The sequence below is a fragment of the Grampus griseus genome, assembly GCF_964374135.1.
Source record: "Grampus griseus genome assembly, chromosome: 1".
NCBI classification, from domain to species: domain Eukaryota; kingdom Metazoa; phylum Chordata; class Mammalia; order Artiodactyla; family Delphinidae; genus Grampus; species Grampus griseus.
Genome location: NC_139017.1, coordinates 44,123,780 through 44,146,854, shown reverse-complemented (window position 1 = coordinate 44,146,854; position 23,075 = coordinate 44,123,780). Strand labels below are relative to the sequence as shown.

The 23,075-nt window shown below is 48.1% G+C and overlaps 1 protein-coding gene across 1 annotated transcript in view; it reads right to left on the bottom strand.

The window, feature by feature from the left end:
* The window catches only part of LAMB3 (laminin subunit beta 3), a 40,725-nt gene extending 22,452 nt beyond the window's left edge, over positions 1–18,273 (bottom strand). Inside the window, exons 1-5 of the mRNA XM_082668056.1 lie at positions 17,949–18,273; positions 15,956–16,020; positions 14,996–15,150; positions 4,141–4,255; positions 3,543–3,616 (exon numbers count right to left, since the gene is read on the bottom strand). Of these exons, the coding sequence (XP_082524182.1) occupies positions 3,543–3,616; positions 4,141–4,255; positions 14,996–15,150; positions 15,956–15,983 (372 nt within the window). The 5' untranslated portion in view covers positions 15,984–16,020; positions 17,949–18,273. The remainder of the gene's footprint in view (positions 1–3,542; positions 3,617–4,140; positions 4,256–14,995; positions 15,151–15,955; positions 16,021–17,948) is intronic.
* Between the last annotated feature and the right edge of the window lie 4,802 nt (positions 18,274–23,075).

The following is a 23,075-nucleotide window of genomic DNA, read 5'->3' as shown; positions in this document are numbered from 1 at the left end:
AATCTGTATATCTTCTTTGGAAAAATGTCTTTTTAGGCCTTCCACCAATTTTTTAATTAGATTGTTTATTTTTTGATATTGAGCACCATGAGCTGTTTATATATTTTGGAGATTAATCCTTTGCCTGTTGTTTCATTTGCAAATATTTTCTCCCATTTTGAGGGTTGTCTTTTTGTCCTGTTTATGGTCTCCTTTGCTGTGCAAAAGCTTTTAAGTTTAATTAAGTCCTATTTATTTATTTTTGTTTTTATTTCCATTACTCTAGGAGGTGGGTCAAAAAGGATCTTGCTGTAGTTTATGTCAGAGTGTTTTTCCTATGTTTTCCTCTAAGAGTTATATAGTGTCTGGTCTTACATTTAGGTCTTTAATCCATTTGGAGTTTGTTTTTGTGTATGGTGTTAGGTAGTGTTCTAATTTCATTCTTTTACATGTAGCTGTCCAGTTTTCCCAGCACCACTTATTGAAGAGGCTGTCTTTTCTGTATTGTATGTTCTTGCCTCCTTTGTTGTAAATTAGGTGACTATATGTACGTGGGTTTATCTCTGGGCATTCCATCCTGTACCATTGATCTATATTTCTGTTTTTGTAACATACTGTCTTGATTACTGTAGCTTTTTCTGCTTTTGTACCATACTGTCTTGATTACTGTAGCTTTGTGGTATAGTTTGAAGTTGGGGAGCCTGATTCCTCCAACTCCGTTTTTCTTTCTCAAGATTGTTTTGACTATTAAGGATCTTTTGTGTTTCCATACGAACTGTAAGACTTTTTGTTCTAATTCTGTGAAAAATGCTATTGGTAGTTTGATAGGAATTGCATTGAATCTGTAGATTGCTTTGGGTAGTACAGTCATTTTCACAATACTGATTCTTCCAATCCAAGAACATGGTTTATTTCTCCATCTGTTTGTGTCATCTTCGATTTCTTTCATCAGTGTTTTATAGGTTTCTGAGCACAAGTCTTTCACCTCCTTAGGCAGGTTTATTCCTAGGTATTTTATTCCTTTTGTTGCAATGGTAAATGGGAGTATTTCCTCAATAGATGTAGAAAAAGCTTTTGACAAAATTCAACACCCATTTATGATAAACACTCTACAGAAAATAGGCACAGAGGGAACCTGCCTCAACATAATAAAGGCCATATATGACAAACCCACTGCAAGCATCATACTCAATGGTGACAAGCTGAAAGCATTTCCTCTAAGATCAGGAACAAGACAAGGATGTCAACTCTCACAACTCTTATTCAACATAGTTTTGGAAGTCTTAGCCACAACAATCAGAGAAGAAAAAGAAATAAAGGAATGCAAATTGGAAAAGAAGAAGTAAAACTGTCATTGTTTGCAGATGACATGATACTATATGTAGATAATCTTAAAGTTGCCACCATAAAACTACTAGAACTAATCAATGAATTTGGTAAGGTTGAAGGATACAAAATTTCTGCCCACTGTTCTTGAATAAATCTGAACTCCTGACCATGGCTGAAGAGGCCATGCTCTTGGGCCCTGCTCCCTCACCCCGTCTCATGTCACTGTGCACCTCCATCTCCTCAAACCCTCAGTCACATTCCCTCTCCAGAGCCTTTGTTCATGTTGTTTCTTCTGCTTGGAATACTCCTCCCCCTCGTGGGTTCCTCCACATCTTTTCTTCTCAGCTTAAACGTCACTTCCTCACAGAGATCATTTTATACCTATCTAACGTGCATTCTTCTGCCCACACTCTGCCCACCCCACCCCATCATTTCCTATTCCAGGATCTCATTTGTTTCCTTTGTAAATGTCACACAATTTCCAATTATTTATTTGTCGGTTTCCTGCTTTTTATTTTCCTCCTACCAGACCAGGGTTTCCCAAACTTGACACTGTTAATATTTGGAGGTGAATAATTCCTTGCCATGGGGTCAGTGCTCGTCATTTTAGGATGCTACGCGGCATCCCTGACCTCTTCTCACTAAATGTCAATAGCATACTGACAGCTGTGACAACCAAAATTTTTTCTATAAACTGCAAAATATCCCCTGCTTGAGAACCACTACAGTAAACCATAGACCCCCTTGTCTATCTGTTTTTTTTTTCTTGGCCACACTGCACGGCTTGCGGGATCTTAGTTCCCCAACCAGAGATTGAACAGGTGCCCTCTGCAGTGGTGCAGCGGAAGCACAGAGTCCTAACCACTGGACCACCAGGGAATTCCCCTACCTTGTCTATCTTGTTCACAGTGTACCCCCAGCATCTAGCACATAGTAGGCAGTTAGTACATCTGTTGAATGAATAGATGAATCTTTCACCTACTTTCCTCCCTCCCCATTTACATCTGTAAACTCATCTCTCATCAGTTTGTAGCCTTCCACATCCCTACCTCTCACTACCATATACATATTTGCCCCACCAGACCCTACGTGCGTTCCTTTGTCCCCTTCCCCCAATTATATACCTTCTTGCCTCTTGCCTCCTGGCCTTTGCACTTTGCTGTTCTCTTTGCCTGGAATGAACTTACCCTTCACCTGGATATTACTGGCTTAGGAAGTGTCATCTTCCCCTGGGTGTATTCTCTGATCCACTCCCCCAAAGACAGATCAAGCTGGAGGTCCCCCTCCTGGGCTCTCTAGCACCTCTTCTTACCAACATCAGAGCACACATCCCACTGTCTTGCTACTGGTTCTTTATCTTCCCTACATATACCAAAGCAACTAGAGGATCGTGATCTAGTTTTAGACATCTTTTATAACAGCATATAATCAGTGTTCAATATGTGTGTAGCAAGAATGGACAAATAAATGAATGGGTGAGTGATGACAAAGCAATGAGACTACCAGTATCCATCCAAATGAATATTTCCCTTAGAAGTTGTCACTGTTAGAGACTGAGCATTTGTTCAAATGGCACTAGAATGTCTCAAAATACTTTTGACCTATTCTTGAGGCAATGTTCTTAGAGCAACTTCCTCAGTCACACAGGATATTAGGAAAAGGAAAAGGAAAAAAAAAAAAAAGTCCTGTCAGTAATGAATGAAAATGTTCCCTCCAAAAGGCACATCTCCAAAGGCTAGTCTAAAAGCAGAGTCTGAAAAGTAATAGCACTGAATGAGCAGATTGCTCCAAAAGCACATCTTATATGAGGATGGGCCAGTTCTTGGCTGTCTGTTAAACTCAATCTCATCAGCAAAGTTATTAAAACAGAGTATACCAAGAAAACACAACTGTATAATACGTGGCCAGGCTTTGTACAATTGGTCTTGACAGAGCTGAAAAAATTAGATGGGCTAAGGGTGGGGGATGCAAAGAGGGAGAGGATATATAAGCACTACACAGCCAAGACAGGGAAGGTGGAGGCGTCACTGTTCTCCCAGAAGGGGTACCTCTGCTGTCACCATGAAACAGGCTCAGGGTAAGTGTCACCTCAGCCTGGGGAAGGGAGGCCCACCCAGCATGTGGTACCATCACCTCCCGCCTGAGGAGACAAGGACCCTGTGCTCCCCATGAGTCCATGCCCACACAGCCCAGAGTCCCCCTCTCCTAACCACTGCCATGCCCAGGAAGCACACCTTAAAATCCATCATGATGTCGTGAAGCTGGAATTTCCTGTCTAGGTCCAGCTGCAGAGAGACAGGGCTCACATCTGGAAAGACAAAACGTAGAAACTTTAGAGCAGAGGATTTCTACCTTCCCAGGCTCTAGGAAATCAGAAACTCTCTAATCTTGATTTTCCAATTTCCCTCTCCGAGAAGAGGGGTACCAGTATGTTTCTACTTACTATCACCTATTCTAGATCCTATCTCTTCTTGGCCAAGTTTCCTTCCCACCATCACTTGATGCCCTTAAAACCTTAAAGAGTTTCAACTCCTCTGTTCAACACAAATCTGTTTGCAAAGCTCAGTTCCATCAGCAAGCCCACTGTGACTAAGTAGAATGAAATTAAGGCATTTCTCTCTCTTCTGACCCTTTCATTAACCTCCAATAAATTCTTCTACCTACAGCATCTGAAAGACCTCAAATACAAAGAGAGAAGGTTCTGCTTGTCAACCACCCACGTCCCACTACAATAAGAAAGCCCCGGGAACCCCAAAGGGCTCCCGCGCACCCTCCCCATCCTGTGGGAGCCTCCACATGTTTGGGCCCCTGGAGGCTGTGGCAGGTCCTTACCATTCTGTGACTGCCACCAGCGCATGGGGCCCGAGGACGAGACCACATTCTCCACTCGGTGACTGTTGTAATTGTGAGGCAACCTGGAGTCACACTTGCAGCATTTCATCTGCCACTGTGGGACAAAGAGATGCCAGAGACTAAGAGGTAGGGCCAGTGAGAATTCCCCCCTTGTATCCTGAGAGCCCAGAACATTCTCTCCATGGAAATGCTACCCTTGGGGATCCATTGATTTCATTAATACACTTGGAAGGATCAACCTCTCAAAACAAGACTACTGTTCATCTTTTCATTTACGTCCTTTGGGTCCCCCCCAACACATAGCTAAGTAAATAGTAAATAGAGGTTGTAATTGGGAAAGTGGTATGCGATGGTAGAGAAAAAATAATTTTCGTATGTGACATTGCCCCAAAGAGAAATTTGAAAAGGGTGCTAAGAGCAAAAAGAAGAAAGAAAGAGAAGCTCACATTAATTTAACATCTGCTATGTGCTACGTGTAGGCTAGAGAGTTTTATAGCTCATCTCACTTAATTCTGGCAGCCTGGGGAAAGTCAAGTTTCTAAGGATTAGGAAGAGGGGACAGAAAAAAAGAACAAGGGAAAAAACTGAACCCCATGGGCTCCAGAGCAGGGCAGAGATGACCAAGAAGAAGAATACAGCCAGAGAACATGGCCCTTGTTCTTTCAGTTTGTACATACGTGCGCAAATGTGTGTGCACGTGCGCACACGTGCACACCTCACAGAGACACCATGACCTTACCCCAGGTCCCTCATGCAACACACATCAAACCTATTTTCCCTGAGTAACCATGGTCCCAAACCTTGTGCCCAGGAGAAAGAATACTGTTCAGAGGGCTCCCAATTGACCCACATGTAAAAGCAAGGCTTGGACGAGAACCTCCCTGACCTGTGAGTTCCTTTGGGTAAGGACCAGTGTACCTCCCCACACCTCCTGCCTCTGTGTTCCCCTAAGCCTCCACCCACCAGAACCAGGGGAAAGCTCAGGCAGCCTTCTCTGAGGCCTTCTAGCCCCTGAACCTCTGCCCTGTCCAGGGAAGGCACTAAGCTAAGGAAGCCAATGTTCAGAACGAGTGATGTCTGCCGAACTGGTGAAGCTGACAGCTCAGTCCCAGAGGGATTGAGTTAACAGGCTGAGTCTGTGCCTTGAGTTATAGAAACTCCTCACCCGACACCACTCTTCCCCCTGAGCTGTTGGCAAACCCTGGAACAGTGGAGGATGCAGGAGGGGAGTCAGGAGTCCTGGCTCTGTGAGCCTCTGCTTCCCACCCCACTTTCCAGCTCCCACCTCCAATCTGCAAAACAAGAGGATTGTCACCCTTCCTGGTACTTGGAGGTGTCCTTGTCATGTCCCAAAGTGCTTTATTAAACAATAATTTTTGGTATGATACAAATGAACTTACTTACGAAACAGAAACAGACTCAGACATAGAAAACAGATTTATGGTTACCAGAGGGGAAGGAGGGGAAGGGATAAATTAGGAGTTTGGGATTAGCAGATACAAACTACTCTATGTAAACTAGGTAAACAAGGTCCTGCTGTACAGCACAGGGAACTATAGTCAATCTCTTGTAATAAACTATAATGGAAAATAATGTGAAAAAGAATTAAAAATGATTATGAAATATAAAAAAACAATATTGGGGGGATGTTCAATGTTCTTATAATGGCTGGCACATATGCCTTATATAAAACAGCACCCACTGTCCATCCCTTGCCCTGCCACATTTTTCTCCATAGTACTATCCCCACTTGGCGTATTGTTCTTTTACTGTCAATTTATTTGCTCACGGTGTTTGTTTATGGTCTGCCTCCCCCTGTTAGAATGTAGACTCCAAGAGGGCAGAACTTACTTTCCTTTATGCTGTATCCCAGTGCTTAGCAAAGTGCCCAGCACTTAGTAGGCCCTCTATAAATACGTTTTGAATGAATAGTAAATGCTCAGTAAAAGTTGGCATTTTCATTTACATTATTACTAGACTCTCCCTTCCTGGGAGTTTAAAAGGAGGGGCGAGGGAGTGAGGAGGTGACAAACATCAGTATTAAGTGATTGGCGCACTTACCGTGTGCCAGGTACTGTATCAGGGGTTTCAGTGCAATAACCTATTTAAGCCTCACAACCACCGTACGTGGTAATATTATTCCCATTTCACATGTGAGAAAGCTGAGGTTCCAAGAGGCTATGTGACTTTCCTGTTGATTGATAGCCAGCGCCAGCACCAGACAGGATCCCTCCTTACATCTTTCTCTTCTTCTCTTCCTCCCCTCCCATCCCCACCCCTTCCTTGCTCTTCTCTTTCTCTCTCCCTCCCTCCTTCTCTGTCATCCTCTCATTTCCACTAGGAAACCACCTGGATGCACAGACATTGTGGGAAACACGGTAAAGGGTGACAATTTCTGTCTCACCCAAAGGGCTTGATCTGACCCTGAGGCTGACCATGGCAGAGCCTCAGACAGAGAAAGCACTCTGGGAAGAAAGCTGGCTTGTCAGGCTAACCTAGTTCAGTTAACTCGGAGACTGCAGATGTGTCAGTGGCTAAAATAAATACCTGAGCACTTAAAATAATCCTGTCTGGGCAAAAGACACCTCTTGCTGGAATCTGAGTCTCCTCTAGCATCCTATTTTGGTCCCTGGCAGCAAGCATGCCCTTCTCCCATTCTGGCCAGCCTCTCAGAGGCAAACTTTTCCACTGCCCATCCTCCATCTGCACTCAGCACGTCCTGCAGAGAGACGAGGGCCAGCTGCCTTCCGGCGACCTGTCACCAGAGACCCCCCTGCTCTGTTGGGAACTGATCCCAGCCTGTTCCCTGGCCAAAAGAATGCCAGAAACGAGGCCCAGTTTCTTCCCTTGGGCCATGGGACACAGGAGCTAGAACAGCTCAACATGGGACTGGGGAAATGCCGTTGATATTCCCAAATGGTGCAATATTACGTACCATTAAAAAGACTGTTGAGAGAAAGGTTTTCATTGCATGGGGGAAATGTTTACATTATAATGTTTTATGAAAAAAAAATATCATGTTCTCTGAAAAAAAGTTGGGCATAAGCTTGTATACATGTCATGATCACAAATATATATTCTTGAAGGAATAGAAAATATGTGGAAGGAAATACACCAATATATTAGGTTGAACCAAATGAAATGGCTGACATTCAGCCATCTTGACCAACAAAAATGGCAACTGCATACAGTTTTAACCTAATATCTCTGGGAAATGGCATTATGGGTAACTTTTTTTCTTTGTTCTTTTTTTAATAATTTTAAACTTTGATGCCTTGGATATATATTAACTTTTATATTCAGGCATTATTGTAAAGCAAAACAAACTAAAAAGGCCCAGGGTACTCAGCGTGGGCTTGTTACCCTGCCTGCACCTTGTCTTCACAGCCAGTCTGGGGTATCCCACGCCTTCTCCACCTGCCTTCCACGTGCTCAAACAATGATGGAGGGATCAGATGGCCTCATGAGCTTAACATCTACGTGCCGCTTATCACAGTAACATAGCTAAAGGAGGGATTATCTCAACCCTCAGAAACAGGCTAAGCCATAAGGCTTGGGACAGGTATTTTAAGGAGCTCTGCATGTCAACCAGCTAGAGGGATGGAGGCCTGAAATAGGGTGGCTTATGGGAGAAGCCCACATGAAGGCAAGCTGCCAATTTCTTCCCTCTCTTCTCTGGGCCTCAGTTTCCCTTCCTTTTTATTCTTGTATGTCTATAGGTAGTATGTGTATAAGAGTGTGTGTGTGTGTGTGTGTGTGTGTGTGTGTGTGTGTGGTTCTCAACATGAGGCTCCTCCTTTCATATGTGTTACATTCCTCTGTCTCTCCCAGCTGCAGCTGCTTCTCTCTCTGGGGTCACTTGGCCAGCATCCCCCTGGCTGTGCTACTTCAGAGACACAGCATTGTTATCAATTCAGCCTGTCAGGCTTCCAGCCAGTTTGGCTCCTGTTCCCCTCAGTCTGGAAAGACTGGGCCTTTTCCCTTATCCTGGAGCTTTCTAGAAGCTCAGCCGTCTGGCCGGAAGACAAACCCTCCCAGAGAGCTATGGCGGGGGCAAAGGAGAGAGCAAGAGCCAGTGGGAGCCCTAATCACAATGGAGAGGGTGGAAAAAGGAAAGCAATGCAAATCAAAGCTCTGTGCTTTTGCAGAACATGGAGCTAATTCTGGGGGAAAATAGGAAAACAGGCTCTGGTTATACGTGGTCCAACTCCTTCCCACAGGCAAGTCAGAGACTGCCTGTGTCTATCTAAGGAGCTGTAGTCAGGGTCATAGCTGCCAGCCCGGGCCAAAAGAAAGCCAGCGCCAAAAAAAAAAAAAATGCAGCTGCCTACAAGAAGGGCATTCCCTCCGCCTCACCTTCCTCATTGGTAAAATGCAGGGGGGGGATGAGATAACGAAGTTCCCTCTTGCTTTAACATGCTATTACAATTCTCCCCCACTCCAGCTTATCTGCTCAGAGGTTAAACACACTCCAAACAAGAATGCAAAAGAAGCAAGAGAAAAATAAGACATTGGCCCAACACTGTACTAGAGAAACACTCTTCCCAGCAAAGTGGGCAGGGGAAGAGGGGACCCTCAGACCTTGGTCAGCAAGGCCTCCATTAGACCCCACTACGATCCACAAGCCTTACCATTTCTATGTCAGTGGATATTGCCAGCGAATTTTAAAAATCGAGACCTGTTATGGTGCCAGGTGGGAGGAGGTCCCCAGTGCTAGGAGGCACTGTCCTGAAGTAACATCTTGACCAAAGCCTTAACTCAACAGAGCCCTCATCTCCATCTAAACTAAATTTAGATAGCTCAATTCTAAAGGTGATGACAGAGATGATGAACACCACACACCCCAAAATTACGCTGCACCAGGCTCTGTCCTGAGCACTATACATACATTATCTCATTTTACGCTTCTAAAATCTCTGAGGTAGGTGTATTATATTAAATGGTGGGTATCCTCATCTGATAGATTAGGAAAGCAGTCTTAGAGAGGCTGAGAAATGTGTCCAAATCCACAGGGCTAGGAAGAGAAGGAGGGATTCCTCTCCCAGGCTCTCTTCCTCCAAACCTTCTCATCGTATTCTGCTTCAAGAGACACAGAGGTCACGTGGCAACCATGGGAAATTGCAGGGACTAGAGTTGGTTTTCAGGATGTTCCCTCTCTTCTCCCCTAGTAAGGGCAGCCTCAACCTCAGCCCAGACTTGTACAGAAACAGAATTATCCCCCTAGACCTGATTGCAGAGAGATGGTTTGCATTCCTGGACCTCTGAAAGCTCTACCAGTGACAATGATTCCTATAGCCCCTGAGAGCAAAGAAGCAAGGTAGGTCTGCAAGACACTACCCAGAGAGCTTCTAGGAAATTGACCCAAGGAGCAAGGGGGTGAGAAGCCAGGCCAGCAAAGTCATGAGACCACTCACATTTGTGTGCAGGTTTCCATCTCACTTTTCCACTCTCTTCCCTCTTTTAACCCCACAAGCCACAATCCCCAACCCATAACAACCAGGACCCAAAAATCTCACATTTCACAGCCCAAGTTTTGCTTCCCTCTGATCCAACTCTTTCTCTAAGTGTCCCTTTTCTTCTATCCCCTCAAAACTTACTCATTCTGGGTCTTATTCTCTTAGGGCCCTTTGCAAAAGCCACAGCTAATTTTCTGATAAGCAAACCCTTCCTGAAATATAAATGATGATAGATTAACAAGATGCCTTCCCCAAGGGTGTCTGCATTTTAAACAAAGAGCTCAACGATGCTTCATCCAAAAGAATAAATCCCCAATGGTAAGAGCTTTGAAAGTTTCATACATGCTAAGAACTTCTGGGAAATAGGAGGGCAGATATTCTGGTCAGAGACAGGCTCAAAGTCCTCTGTGAGCGGAGGACAAAGACCTCAGGATGGATATAAACACATCCTCACATCGTCACATCCTCTGCCTACACATTAGCCATGCTAAACGTCAAGAAAACAGATGACTTTCAAACACAGAAAGGCAGTGGTTGTCAGGGTGTGTGCCTGTGGGTGTGAGTGTGCTTCTGTGCATGTCTCTGTGTGTGTGTGTGTGTGTGTGTGTGTGCGTGTGTGTGTGTGGAGGAGGGGACGTCAACTGGCTACTGCTCCTTAGCTTGTTTCCAAGAGATAAAAATGACAGCTGTTTGGTTTACACAGCTAATTAACCTGAGGAATGCACTGTGTAAGACTGTTATGAAGGCAGCTGGGTAATTAAGTTTTTCCCCAGAAAGGGAGGGAGTGGGAGATAAATAAAGCATTTAAGGGAACAGACACAACATTGGAGAAGACATTGTCAGGAGCAGAAATCAGGGCTGGAAAACTTCCTGGCGAAACCCACTGGTTCCCAGGGAGCGTGCACCAGCCCAGAGATGACTGAAGGTCATGGCTCAGCCTCTGCCAGCACCCACCTGACAGAGACAATGGCCAACCCTCAGGGTCACATACAGCCCAGCCAGAAGTTGGCAGAGATGTTAGAGCTGAACAAACAAAGGCTGACTAACCCAACTCCTTCATTTCATGAATGGGGAAATGGTGGTCTAGACAGAAACCATGACCTTCTTGAGGTCACGTTCCTATTTTAAGTGTCAGAGCCAGGACCAGACCTAGAGAGTCTTTACCCCCAGTCGGGTGACTTCATTAACCACGACCACTTCCAGATTTCCCAGCAGCCCACCGCAAATCAGATGGGCAGCGGTCACCTTGGAAGCAGAAAGTGGGCTGGCCCAAGGGCAGTTTGATTTCAATAAGTATGCGAGGGCTTCCCTGGTGGCGCAGTGGTTGAGAGTCCGCCTGCCGATGCAGGGGACACGGGTTCGTGCCCCGGTCCGGGAAGATCCCACATGCCGCGGAGCGGCTGCGCCCGTGAGCCATGGCCGCTGAGCCTGCGCGTCGGAGCCTGTGCTCCGCAACAGGAGAGGCCACAGCAGTGAGAGGCCCGCGTACCACAAAAAACAAAAACAAAAAATCAATAAGTATGCGAGTGTGTGTCCTGATCCAGGAAGAAGAGCTCAGGAGCATGATTCACAGATGCGGAGGCCCCTGCATGCGGACACAGGTCCCCGGGAGGTGGGGAGAGGGGGATGGGACATTTAGCATCTTCCAGACACCAGCCCAGTGGTCACTTGGCTTCTTCCTTTATACAGTCCTCACAACAACTGTTTGAAGTGGCTGCTGTCATTATTCCTATTTTTCAAATGAAGAACTAAGGCTCAGAGGAAGCACAGACGAGAATGAGGGTAGGGAGACATCACAGACATTTTCATTCATGCCTTGGGTTTTAGGGAAAAACGGTGCAGTGAGTTTACTCAGAGGTTACCTAGGAGCTGGAAGAGAGAGAGCCAGGGGACAGGGTGGGACTGCAGCCTCGGGCCATTTTGATAAAGTCCAGCCTGGGTTCAAGCCTGGACAGTTAACGGGTAGTCAAGGCAGGTAGGCCCAGAAGGGCAAAGCTGGGTTGGGGTGGGCACACAAGGCAAAGCTGGCCGCGTCGTATGTCCATTGTCAAGGCTGCAATATGGACCCAAAACCCATAGAAGCCGGCCCTCAAGGCCAATAGGATTGAGCCAGTGAGACAAAATTAGGCAGAAGAGGTGACATACTAACAGGCTAAGATTGACCCACGAGAAAGGAGCCACACTCTGAGATCAGGAGCTGGGAGAGACAATTTTGGAACAGGAAGGAGTCCCCACTGCTCCTGAGTTTCTTCGGGGTTGGCAGGGGGCAGCGAGCAATGCTAAAATGTCCAAGAGTCATAAATCCCTAATGCACTTACATTCATGCCATACCAGTAGGCAGGCAGGCAACAGGTGCTGGGTGATTTTTACTGGGCTCAGGGCTCACCATGTCACCCCTGCATGAAAATAGAACAGAGGCAGTAACCAGAGGCTATGACTTAAGGAAGGTATGTATGTGGAGGTGGGAGCTGGTAGACAGGGATGCAGGGGGACTGAAGGGGCAGGCCCTAGGAATGCAGCTCTGCACCATGCCACCTTCCCTTCCAGCTGAGGCTGGCCACTGCGCCCCCATCTCTAACTACTGAGAAAACTCAATACCTATGTGTTTCCATCAGAAGTTTGGGGGTCCCAGCACACACCCAAACTTTCCCAATAGCTCACAGGGATAATAAGAGCCACCTGATGGAGTATTGTGAAAATTAATTGAGATAATTTATATAAAACTCTTAGTATAGTGCCTGAGACATATAATATGTGCTTAATAAGTTATAGTTACTATAATATCATTTAATAATAAAATAAACTTAAAAATTGAAATTGGAACTCATCAGAGTTAAATCTGGATTCCTAATTTTCATCACACAGCTGCCCCTGCACCAAGTGAGGGTTCAGGGTACACCTGTACAGAGGGGTATCTGTGCCTTTAGCATGTGTCTTCACTGCTGGCAACCAGTGGCCTCTAGGTGGTTAGGTAGGGAAGGGAGAAGGAAAGAGAAATCAGAAAAGGCAGAGAGGAGACAGGTGGGGGAGAGAAGTTGGGTCTCAGCAGGCAGCTCATTCCCAAAGAAAATTGGAGCAAAGAGCGACCCTAAAGACCATTTCTCTAACACTCATTCATGGAAGAGGAAAGCAAAACTTAGAGAGGGGTAATATTTTGCCCAAGATCGCACCACAAGTTAGTGGCAGACCTGGGGCTACACACTGCACTCAAGATGCCCTATCCTCCACTCTTCCAAGAGGTTACATGGATTTATTCCCCCTCATAGAAAAAGGAAGAAAAGAACCAATGCTTCTCAACTTTCACAGCACCAAAATAGCTGAGATTTATCCATCCCCATGGTTTCAAAAGTCTAGACTTCTCTTTTGCAAGCACCCATTTTTTTCTCAAGGGGCTGCTTAAGAGCAAGGGAAGCAGTTGGCTCCCTGGGGCATTTGAGAGAGGCAGAGGGCAGGTCAGGATGAAGCCAAAAGCCCAGCCTAGAGGGAAAGAGGCTGTCCAGACAGGGCTGTGGCCGAGGAACATCCCAACACAGGGGATGTGTATGATCTCTCCTTGCTTCCCATCCCAGAAGACGGATCAGCCCAAGGAAGGGAATCAGCAGAGGACTCCCTGAAAATTTTAGACATGGCTCAGTGGCACAAGATTGGAGGATGTGTGGGAAGGCAGCAACTAAAACCATTCTGTTGCCTAGAAATTCAATACTGCCAGGTCTCCTGATGCTTGTGGAGTAATCTGGGCTCACAGGGAGGACTCGCCTGATGCTGGCCATCTTACCCAACACTGTCAAATGGGCTTTCCCACATCCAAGTGGGTGAGATGCAGAAACCACAGCCATCTCTGCTCAGCACCTCCAAAGCCACTATGCAGTACCACCTATGATTAAAAAGTGACCAAAAGGACACTGGGGACTGGAAGGACAGTGAGGCCAGAGATGGGATCAGATACCATCTCCATGGTCCTGAGGACAAGGACCCAGAAGGAGGAAACCACAGACAACCCAAGCCTCCTTCATGGCCATTAATCTCTCTCACTCCCTTTCTCTCTCTGTCTTTTTACCCCAAGAGAAGCAGAGGCTCAAGGGAAAACCATTCCCTCACTCTTCCCTTTGTCCAAACCTGTGTTTTGAGGGCAGAAAAATGGCCAAATGAGACAGGCAGCTGGGAAACAAGAAAACACTGAGTGATTTCCACCTTGGTAAACACAAGGAGCAAGGAAAGACCCCAACGTTGTTGAAGGGAAAAGAAAAGAAAATCAAAGTTCCTACCAGAAAGGTCCAGAGGCAAAGTAGAAGAAGAATCACAATGGATCTTTGAAAAAAATCAGTTGCCTAAACGGGTGATAATAATTGACGTAGGTCAAAGAGTTCCAGTGCCTGGATTTGCTCAACTCGTTTCCTATCAGCTGAGCCACTGAACCTCCTTGCTAGCCTCAAGTCACTTCCTTGTTTGTCTCACTGATCTGTGCCCTTTAATTTGAATATTTCCCCAGCGCAGGGCGGGGAGGGATAAATTAGGAGGTTGGGATTAACAGATACACACTGCTATATATAAAACAGATAACCAACAAGGACCTACTGTATAACACAGGGAACTATGTTCAATGTCTTATAATAACCTATAATGGAAAAGAATCTTAAAAAGAATATAACTCAATCACTTTGCTATACACATGAAACTAATACAACATTGTAAGTCAACTATACTTCAAAAAAAATTTTTTTAATTAAAAAAAATTCTACAAAAAAAAGTCTCCCACTTCTCCCGGATTGGTGAAACATGTGGACCAAACATGCAGAGGCTGAGAGGTAAGTCATACGTGATGACTGCAAAACATAGAAGGATAAACTCCAGCCTATAATCATTCGGTAGCTCCAGCCACACCCTTTCCCCAACACTAGCCAAAGAGATGGCAGCAAGGGAGGGGCCATGGCACAGCTCGGTTCCCCCTTCAGCAAGAACACAAGCCTTGCACACATCCCAGCCTCTGTGCTCCACCAGCCTTGACGCTGTCCACCAAAGATGGCGCCTTACACTCCACGCACCTAAAGGATCCCCATCTATCTGATTGCTTATTCCCGAGACTTGGAAAACTGTCCTGCCCAGGCCCAAGGGCTGAGAAAAACTCCAGCTTTATCAAGCAAAAGAGAGAAAGGAGCTATTCCGCTAGTTCTGAGTACATTTTCTCTTGCCCAACAAAGGTGAAAATTCCTTAGAGGCAGAGATCCGGTCTTAACGCTTTTCTTGCACTCCCCACAGCGCGTGGATCTAAGCTGATAGCAAGTCCACTCTAAGTATTCAGTGAACAGATGGCAGGCTTCCCCACCCCCGCCCCAGCTCGCCTTCTTCCAGCCCCCGGAAGCCATGGAGGAAGAGCCTACCTCTCCATACTGGGTGCAGTAGGTCTCAGGCTTGGCCAGGCCACAGGTAGATGAAGCTCGGAGAAACCGGGTCCTCCCAATGAGCAGGTCCCCAACGGGTGGATAGCAGGCCCCACGGGAGCAGGCTTGCTGGGCACACAGGACGCTGGGCAAGACTGAAATCACAGGGGGTACAGGGGTGCAGCCTAGAGAGAAGAGGGTCTAGCCGGCCACCCCAGTGTGCCTCCGGGAAGCCGACGTCGATCGGCAAGAATAGACCCTCTTCTCCACCTTCTTCATGCTCCTACCTGCTGGTTGTGGGAATAATCGCAATCCTGATGCTGTTTGCTAAAAAAGCTGATTTTATAGCCTGTAGCCCCCAATCTAAATAGAAAGGAGAAACACTGACAACTAAAAAGCCCGGATGATCCTGAAATGTAGCATCCACATGTGGCTTTCTAGAACAGAGCTGCAGTCACACGCTCAGCCACCAGGATATGGCCCACAACTCTTCTCACCTGCAGCGTGGCCTCTGTCAACAGCCCAGAGTAGCGCTGGCTGCTGGCTGTTTGTGGAGCACTGGGAGATACCTGCGTTCTGTCTGCTCCTTTATCTGTAAAGGTGACCCTGCCATGCTTTGGGAGTACCCAGCTGCAATTCACTGAGCATCAAGAACTCAAGCCATGATGGCTCTGGGACCAGCTTGAGAGTGACAGGATGGGAAATAAACCATGCAGGGCACTGGGGGAGACACAAACCACCCTCAGGTAGCAAGAAGACATTTGGGAGCCTCTCAAATCATCTTCTTCAAAGGCCCCCAGGACAGAGAAACCTCATGGACATCCTGGTAGACAAGTGTCCCAAACCCAAAGGCCCCAGGGTGACCGGTGATGCTCACACTGTGGTAGACCGTCCTCCTACCCATGGCTGTCCCCTCCCTGGTATATGAAAGCACCTGGAAGGATAGGAAGGGATACTTACCAAAATACAGGAGAAGGAGCGGCCTCATCTTCAGTCAATGGGATGATCCCCACCCAGGACCTCACCTGGAACAGAGCAAAGGAGCCTGGGTGAAACCATGCACATCCCTAGGGTGCACCAGCCCTTTTCTGTTTCTGGACTCATGTTTTCTCAGAAGCCTTTACCTAGGGTCTTGACCTAGGACACTTCTGAGCAGCAGGTGCATCTGTAGCCAAAAACTTGGAAAATGCCAGAGACCTGGCCCCCGTCCCAGCTGGCATGTGACTCCCAGGGTGCCCTGGGATAACGCCACCCCCTCCCTGACTCCAGCTTCCCCCTCTGAAATAGAGAGGAGGAGGATTGACACTGCCCTACCCCACATGGTCAGAAGGACAACGTGGGGAGCAGGAAAGAGCTGGACCCTTTGCAGGAGAAGTCCGGGGCCTTGATGCCTCCCCAGGAAAGAGAAGTGTCCTTTCTCAGGGCCTGGCCCACCTACAGGCGCAACGATGAGTGGGTCAAAGAGGCTGAGGACCTGGAGCTGAGCCCTCTCCTGCTATTGGCATGGTCTTTGGTACCACACAGAGCCACCCCAAGAGTGAGGCTGTGGTGGCCACATCTCTGGGCTGAGCATGATGGAAATGATGGAAAGGCAGGCCTAGCAGTCTTTAAAATTGAGTAAGCAGAGGAATGGATAAAGAAGATGTGGCACATATACACAATGGAATATTACTCAGCCATAAAAAGGAACAAAATTGGGTCATTTGTAGAGACGTGGTTGGACCTAGAGACTGTCATACAGAGTGAAGTAAGTCAGAAAGAGAAAAACAAATATCACGTATTAATGCATATATGTGCAATCTGAAAACACTGGTATAGACGATTTATTTACAAAGCAGAAATAGAGACACAGATGTAGAGAACAAACGTATGGATACCAAGGGGAAAGGGGTGCGGTGGGATGAACTGGGAGATTGGGATTGACATATATACACATATATACACTATTGAGACTATGTATAAAATAGATAACTAATAGCACAGGGAACTCTACTCAGTGCTCTGTGGTGACCTAAATGGGAAGGAAATCCAAAAATGAGGTGATATATGTATACGGATAGCTGATTCACTTCGCTCTACAGTAGAAACTAACACAACATTATAAAGCAACTATACTCTAATAAAAACTTTAAAAAAGAAAATTAAAAAAAAAAAAGTGAGTGAGGATTTCATCTGAACTGGAAGCAACCCAAAATGTCTCCAGTGATGGGCTGGGGCTGTACAGGAGACATGGGGGTTGGGAGGCCACAGAACAAGGATTCTGAAGGAGGCTAGGGGTGGATACTCAAAGGGTCCTAGAGGCAAATGCCTCACCCTGTTCATGCAGTGCCCACCTCTACCTTGGATCAGATGCTCACTCTGCTCCAATGACGCCCCAAAACTCCTCTGGCTGGGATGGAAGGATGGGGGGTTGGAAAGGCAGGGGCAAGGGGGGACCAGGGACACTCCTACATCTTTAAATCCTATATCCTAACACTTCAAAATCTTTCCTTCCAATCCCTTACCAGAGGAGTCAGGGGCCCAGGGAAGAGACAGGTGGCCTGAGGTCACACAGCCAATTGGGGCCTAAGAGGGAGACCCATCTTCTGGCTTCCTCCAGCGCTATCTCTGCTCTCCCATCCAGGGGCTGGAACCACACCCACACCCAAAACTAGGCATTCTGGGCAGACCTTAGAAGAGCTCTAGTGGGGCCAGCCCACCCTCTCCTTGTCTCTTTGTGTTCAGCCCCAGCTCTGAACCTGCTTTCTTCTAAGTCACTGAGATGCTTATCAGTTGTGAAAAAGAAATCCAAACAGTGGCAGACATTAAACCTAGCCTTTGGGTCTTAGCTGGCTCAGCTGAGTTCCCAGGAAGAGGAATGAATCAGGCCCTGCAACCAGGCCCCAGACACCCAGATACACAACCCTTGTCCCGCATCCGGCCCCCACCAGGCAGGTGAAGGCAGGTAACGTACCTCACTCCGTGCTGCCGCGGTTCTTTCTCCAGATCGCCTCTCTGAGAGCGCGCCTTGAATGTGGGAGTCCCCTCTCCTGGCTCCTAGGTTTTAAACAACCGGCCTCACCTCTGGAGACGTCCTGGCTGGGCGTCACCAACTGCAGGGCGGGACTCAGGAATCCGGCAGCTGGCACGCCCATCTGTAGTCATGCACCCTCACCCTCACCCCCAGACAGGACTGGGCAGGTGGGTCGGTCCCAGAGGCCTAACAGCAAGCTCGGCAGCACCCGCCTGCCTGTGGGTGCCTTGTGGGGGGAATGTTAGTGATCTTTGGAGACCAGGATTCCTGGCAGAGGGGTGGGGGGTGGGGGAAGGACACTGGCATTTGTGACAGGCACTGCACTTGGTACTTTCCCAAGGCCCGTAGAGGTCAGCCTCCTCTGGTGTCCTGGACCACCCTGGACAGAAGACCAAGCAGAGAACACAACGATCAGGGCTTCTATATAAGGTGTTATAGCCCCAGACCGGTCACTGAGCTGGAAGGGAAGAAGATGCAAACATCCAGGACCCTGGAAAGCACCAGACCCCTCCCAAGGGAAAACAAAAAAATGGAAAATCCCTGCTTCTTGGGGGATTAAAATGCTATGGTTCATCAGGAAGGGGTCAAAGCCCAACTCACCCAAGAAAAGCTTAAGAGGAATAAACAGGAATGAACTCTAGATATCTCCCTTCAGGCTCCCTCGCAGCCTTGGCAGGGAGCCCAAGGACAGGTAACTACCTGTGAGTCATGGCTCTCAGCTCAGGAAGGGCTGCTCTCCTAGCCCCTCCCACCCTGGGCAAGAATGCCTGCCTGGAGGGCCAGAAAACAGACCTGACCCTCCTAAGGGATGGAAAGGAAGGCTGAGGTATAATTGGACCAACTTCCCCTGACCTCCTGCCAGGCCTGAGAACACAGCTTCCTTTGTAGGACCCTGGGCGTGCTCCTGGCTTACGGCTTTGGGCTGAGAGCTTCTGTAAATGGCCCATATCAAGGGGTTGGTCTTGGAGGACAGTCTTCCCCCCAGGTTAGGGTCAGAGGGCTTTTAGAGACATCTGGAAGGTCACCCAGTTCAGATCTTGGCCCCAGAGAGCCTACACTGGCCTTGTTTGGACATTATTGCCTCAAAGTTTCCATTTAAAGGAGACTCTTAACGAGCCAGTCCAGCCTGTCAGTGTCTCCTCAGCAGGAAATTCTCTACAATTGAAGGGTTAAGTCCAAGAAACTGGTTTGAGAACGCTTAAGGGGGAAACGTAGGATTTTGTGGATTAAACGGTAACCTGGGCATTTCTAACCCTCAGATTCTAATGTAGCCCAAGAAGTTTAGATGGGCAGGAAAAATACTATAATTAGCAAATGGGCAATAAGTTGTTTGGATGCAAACGGACATTCCATTAAATGTTCGTGTCTTGACCCTTGTAAACATTCCAGTGAAATGTGGCTTAATGAGCCAGGATCAGTAGCTGGCCCTCCTGGGCCCTGCTTCTGCAGTAAGAACACAGACACACACCCCTCCAGTCCCCCACAGGGAAAGGTTACTGCTCACACCCTCGAGCTTTGAGCCCACCCATCTATTCTCTCTCTCTCCAACTCTCCAACTCCCTGAACGCAAGGCTTCCAGGAAGCTTGCCCCTCATGGGGCTGTCCATCCTCTGCCCACCACCAGGAAGAGGATGTGACAAAGAACTCATGAATAGTTAACTCAGTAGAAGCAGCAGCCGTTGCGATGCCATATCCTCAGACAGGTGGGGCAGGAGTGCGATGGGAGGCTGGGCCCTTTAAACCCCCCTCCTCCTCTCCCATTATGAGGCCAGGAGCCCAGGTAAATAGCTGTCTCAGACTTCACAGGCTGGGGCAGGTCCCAGAGCAGTTTGGCTTCGCAGAGGGAAAGGCAATTGCTCTGTGTGGGCTCGTCACCCCACCCCCGCGTTCCCGGCCAAGTCCAGGACTTTGTTTCTGCAGACCTCAGGGAGGGCCCAGCCAGCCCACTCCTCAGGACACTTAGCACTCCCCAGTGGGAATCTAGTCCCCCCAGGACTGCAGGGCCCCAGGCACAGGGTTTGAACTTCAGAGACAAGAAGCCTAATCTAGAGACAGAGCTAGAGTAGGACCTGGCCAGGGCTAAAGGCAAGATGGGAGCATTGCTCCAACACCATCCCCTGCGTGCCCCCTTCCTCTCCCACTGCCCGCCATCCTGCTCCAGAGCTCTGCACTCTCATTTCTCTCCGAGCCTTGGCTTGTTAGAACAAGGAAAGTGGTGCTCAGGAATGTGGCCCTCCTTGACCCTAGTTCCTCTCGTACCTACATCAATCCATCTGGCAATTCTGTTAGCTCCCCTTTCCAAAGGCAACCTGAATCCACTTCCATCCTCCTGGCCTGAGCCCATCTACCCCAGGCTTCTGCAACAGCCCCCTAACTCCTAACTGTCTAGTCACACAACCAGGTCTTGTCACTCCCCTGCTCAGAACCCTGCACCAGCTCCCATTTCAGTCAGAGACTTGAGGCCCCATGTGATCTGACACTGCCCGTTTCTTCACCTCTACCACTACTCTCCCCCCCAAATCCTCTCCCTCCAGCCACATGGCCTCCTTGCTCTGCCTCCAAATTACCAGGTTGCTTCTGAGTTAAGCCTTTTGCCCCAGCTGCTCTCTCTGCCTGGAACGCTCTTCCCCCACATTGGCAAGCCTACTTCTCTTACCTCTTTGAACTCTTTTTTCAAATGCTACCCTCTCAAGGAGGCCCACTCTGACCACCCTATTTAAAATGACAACAAACTTCCCTGCCCCTCCCTGTCCCCCACCCCTAGCATTCCCAACCCCACTACCCTACATTATGGATGAGTTGTTTTGTTTTGCAATACTTACCAATTTCTAACCAACTATACAATCTATCTATTTATCATGTTTATTTTCTCTCCCCCCACTGGAATGTAATGCCCAAGAAGGCAGAGATTTTTGTCCATTTTGTTCACTACTATTTTCCGAGTACCTAGAAATAGTGTCCGGCTCATAGGAGGTGCTCAATACTTGTGGAATGAATGGATTCACACACTGTGGAAATCATTGATATAATTTAAAGAGTTCCTCATGCCCTGTAGGTACAGTTGCATTCTCAAAGGGGACAGTCTGGGCTTTTGCTCACCAGAATGGATGACTAATAGTGGAAATTCCTGCATCAGTCAGCTGCAGAGGGCGGGGTGGGGAAGGTCTCTTTGGAGACACCTACCCCCAGATTACAGAAATGCACCATGTCAGTGCAGGCAGTCTCCCTCTCTGCCTGCTTGTCCGTTGTCCCTCACAATATCTCTGACGGGGGCGGGGGGGGGGTGGCCTGAGAAGCTACCATCTCCATTTCCCATCTCTCAGGCTCAAACCATCCATGTTGCCAGGGAAATCAGCCAAGATCTGATCAACGAGAGATCAAGAGATAGGGAGAAAAGAAAGGAGGGAAGGAGGGTGGAAAGGAGGAGAGAGGTTGAGAAGTTAGGATAAGAGAACCTGGTCCAGGCTGTGGATGCCAAATCCCAGGTGTTGGAGGAAGGGGCGCTGGGTGACTAAGGCTTGGGCATCACCCAGATCCAGTGAGTCATGGCTGAGTCCTTGTCTATGGGACTGGGTGGGCTCCAGGAAGGGTTCTGGGGATTTGTCACGTGACTAAAGCTGGCGTGTCTCCCCTTCTGCACAACCGCTCGGCTGCCCAGACAAGCGGTCACTCTTTGTGCACCTCTCCGAGCACCAGAGAGAGAAGGTGGGGCTTTATGAGCTCAGGCGGGAGCCCAGCCTCGGGTGGGGGCCAGGAGAAAGACAACGGGAGCCTGGGCTGCCATCATGGGATGACTCTATTCCATAGAGTCTGTCTCCCCCGACCCTCCCCTTCCCATCCTGAATGTCCATCCAACTGACAGCAGTGCACATCAGCCTGGGTCTGAGGTCTGGGAGAAATCAGGCAGTCAGCCTAAACTAAGCACAGCTAACATTCTCTGGAGAGCTCGCAGTGTGCCAGTCACTGTTCTAAGACCTTTATACATATTACCTCATTTAATACTCACTACATCTCTGTGCAGTAGATGCTTAATTATCCTTCCTTTGCAGATTAGGAAAATGAGGCACACTTTGAAGAACTTGGTCCCAGCTAATACGTGGTCATTTGAACCCAGACCAGTTTGCTTGGCACTTAAGTTCTTAACCATTACTTTGGGCCTAAGATGGCCTAAACTCCCTGCCTCCACCCTTGGTAATCCTTGACCAGAGTCCACCAGACTCTGAATTTTATGTTTCCCAAACCTAATCAAGACCCAGTAACTGAAAAAGGGTGTTTTTGGAGCACAAATGTCGACTGGAGACTCCTGGGGAGACACTGATGCTATAGAAACATCCAGAACAGACACCATTTGGTGCCTTCCTGTTTGTTGTCCATGTAGACAACCTCTTTTGTGTTGGAGATGGAGATGGATGGAGACGGTGCTGGCCTCCAGATGCCCCTTCTCAGAGACTCCAGCACATACGTACCAGCAGGGTTTCCCCCTCATACCAACAGGAAGCTGCTCTGAGTGAGGACGTGAGCAACCTACAAGGGGTGGGAAGACAGGGGAGGTGACCAGAAAAACATCACGGAGTGCTGACAAGTTTAAACAAAAAAGATTGAACATGATGACAGGATGACACAACTTCCCCTTCACCGAAGGAAGGGGATCCCCTCCCCAGAGGTCAGGCTTCTGGGTCAGGGGCCCCAGTTTCTTCTATCTCTTAGGTCCTAGGGTGCACCTCCAAATGTCACCTCCCTCCTGAGGGGAACTAACGCTGGCTCGTGGCTCCCCAGAAAAGAAGGAGGAATATCTTGACCATTCTGCCACTTTCACTGCCCTCCCAAATCCCCGACCTTCCGGGGGGACAGGCTGGCTCACACCACACCCCCTCTCTACCATTGTCTCTGGGAACTAGCTTCTTGGAACCCAAGTCCAACCTCTGTAACCTTTGGCCACAGATTTGCCATGTGGAGCTGGCCATGTGGCCTGAGAGGAGAGAGACACACACCTGAAGGGGGCAACTTGTGGCCACAGGTGAGGTCAGGAGCATCTGGGAATGCCTGAGAGGGACCTGGCAGCAGAGG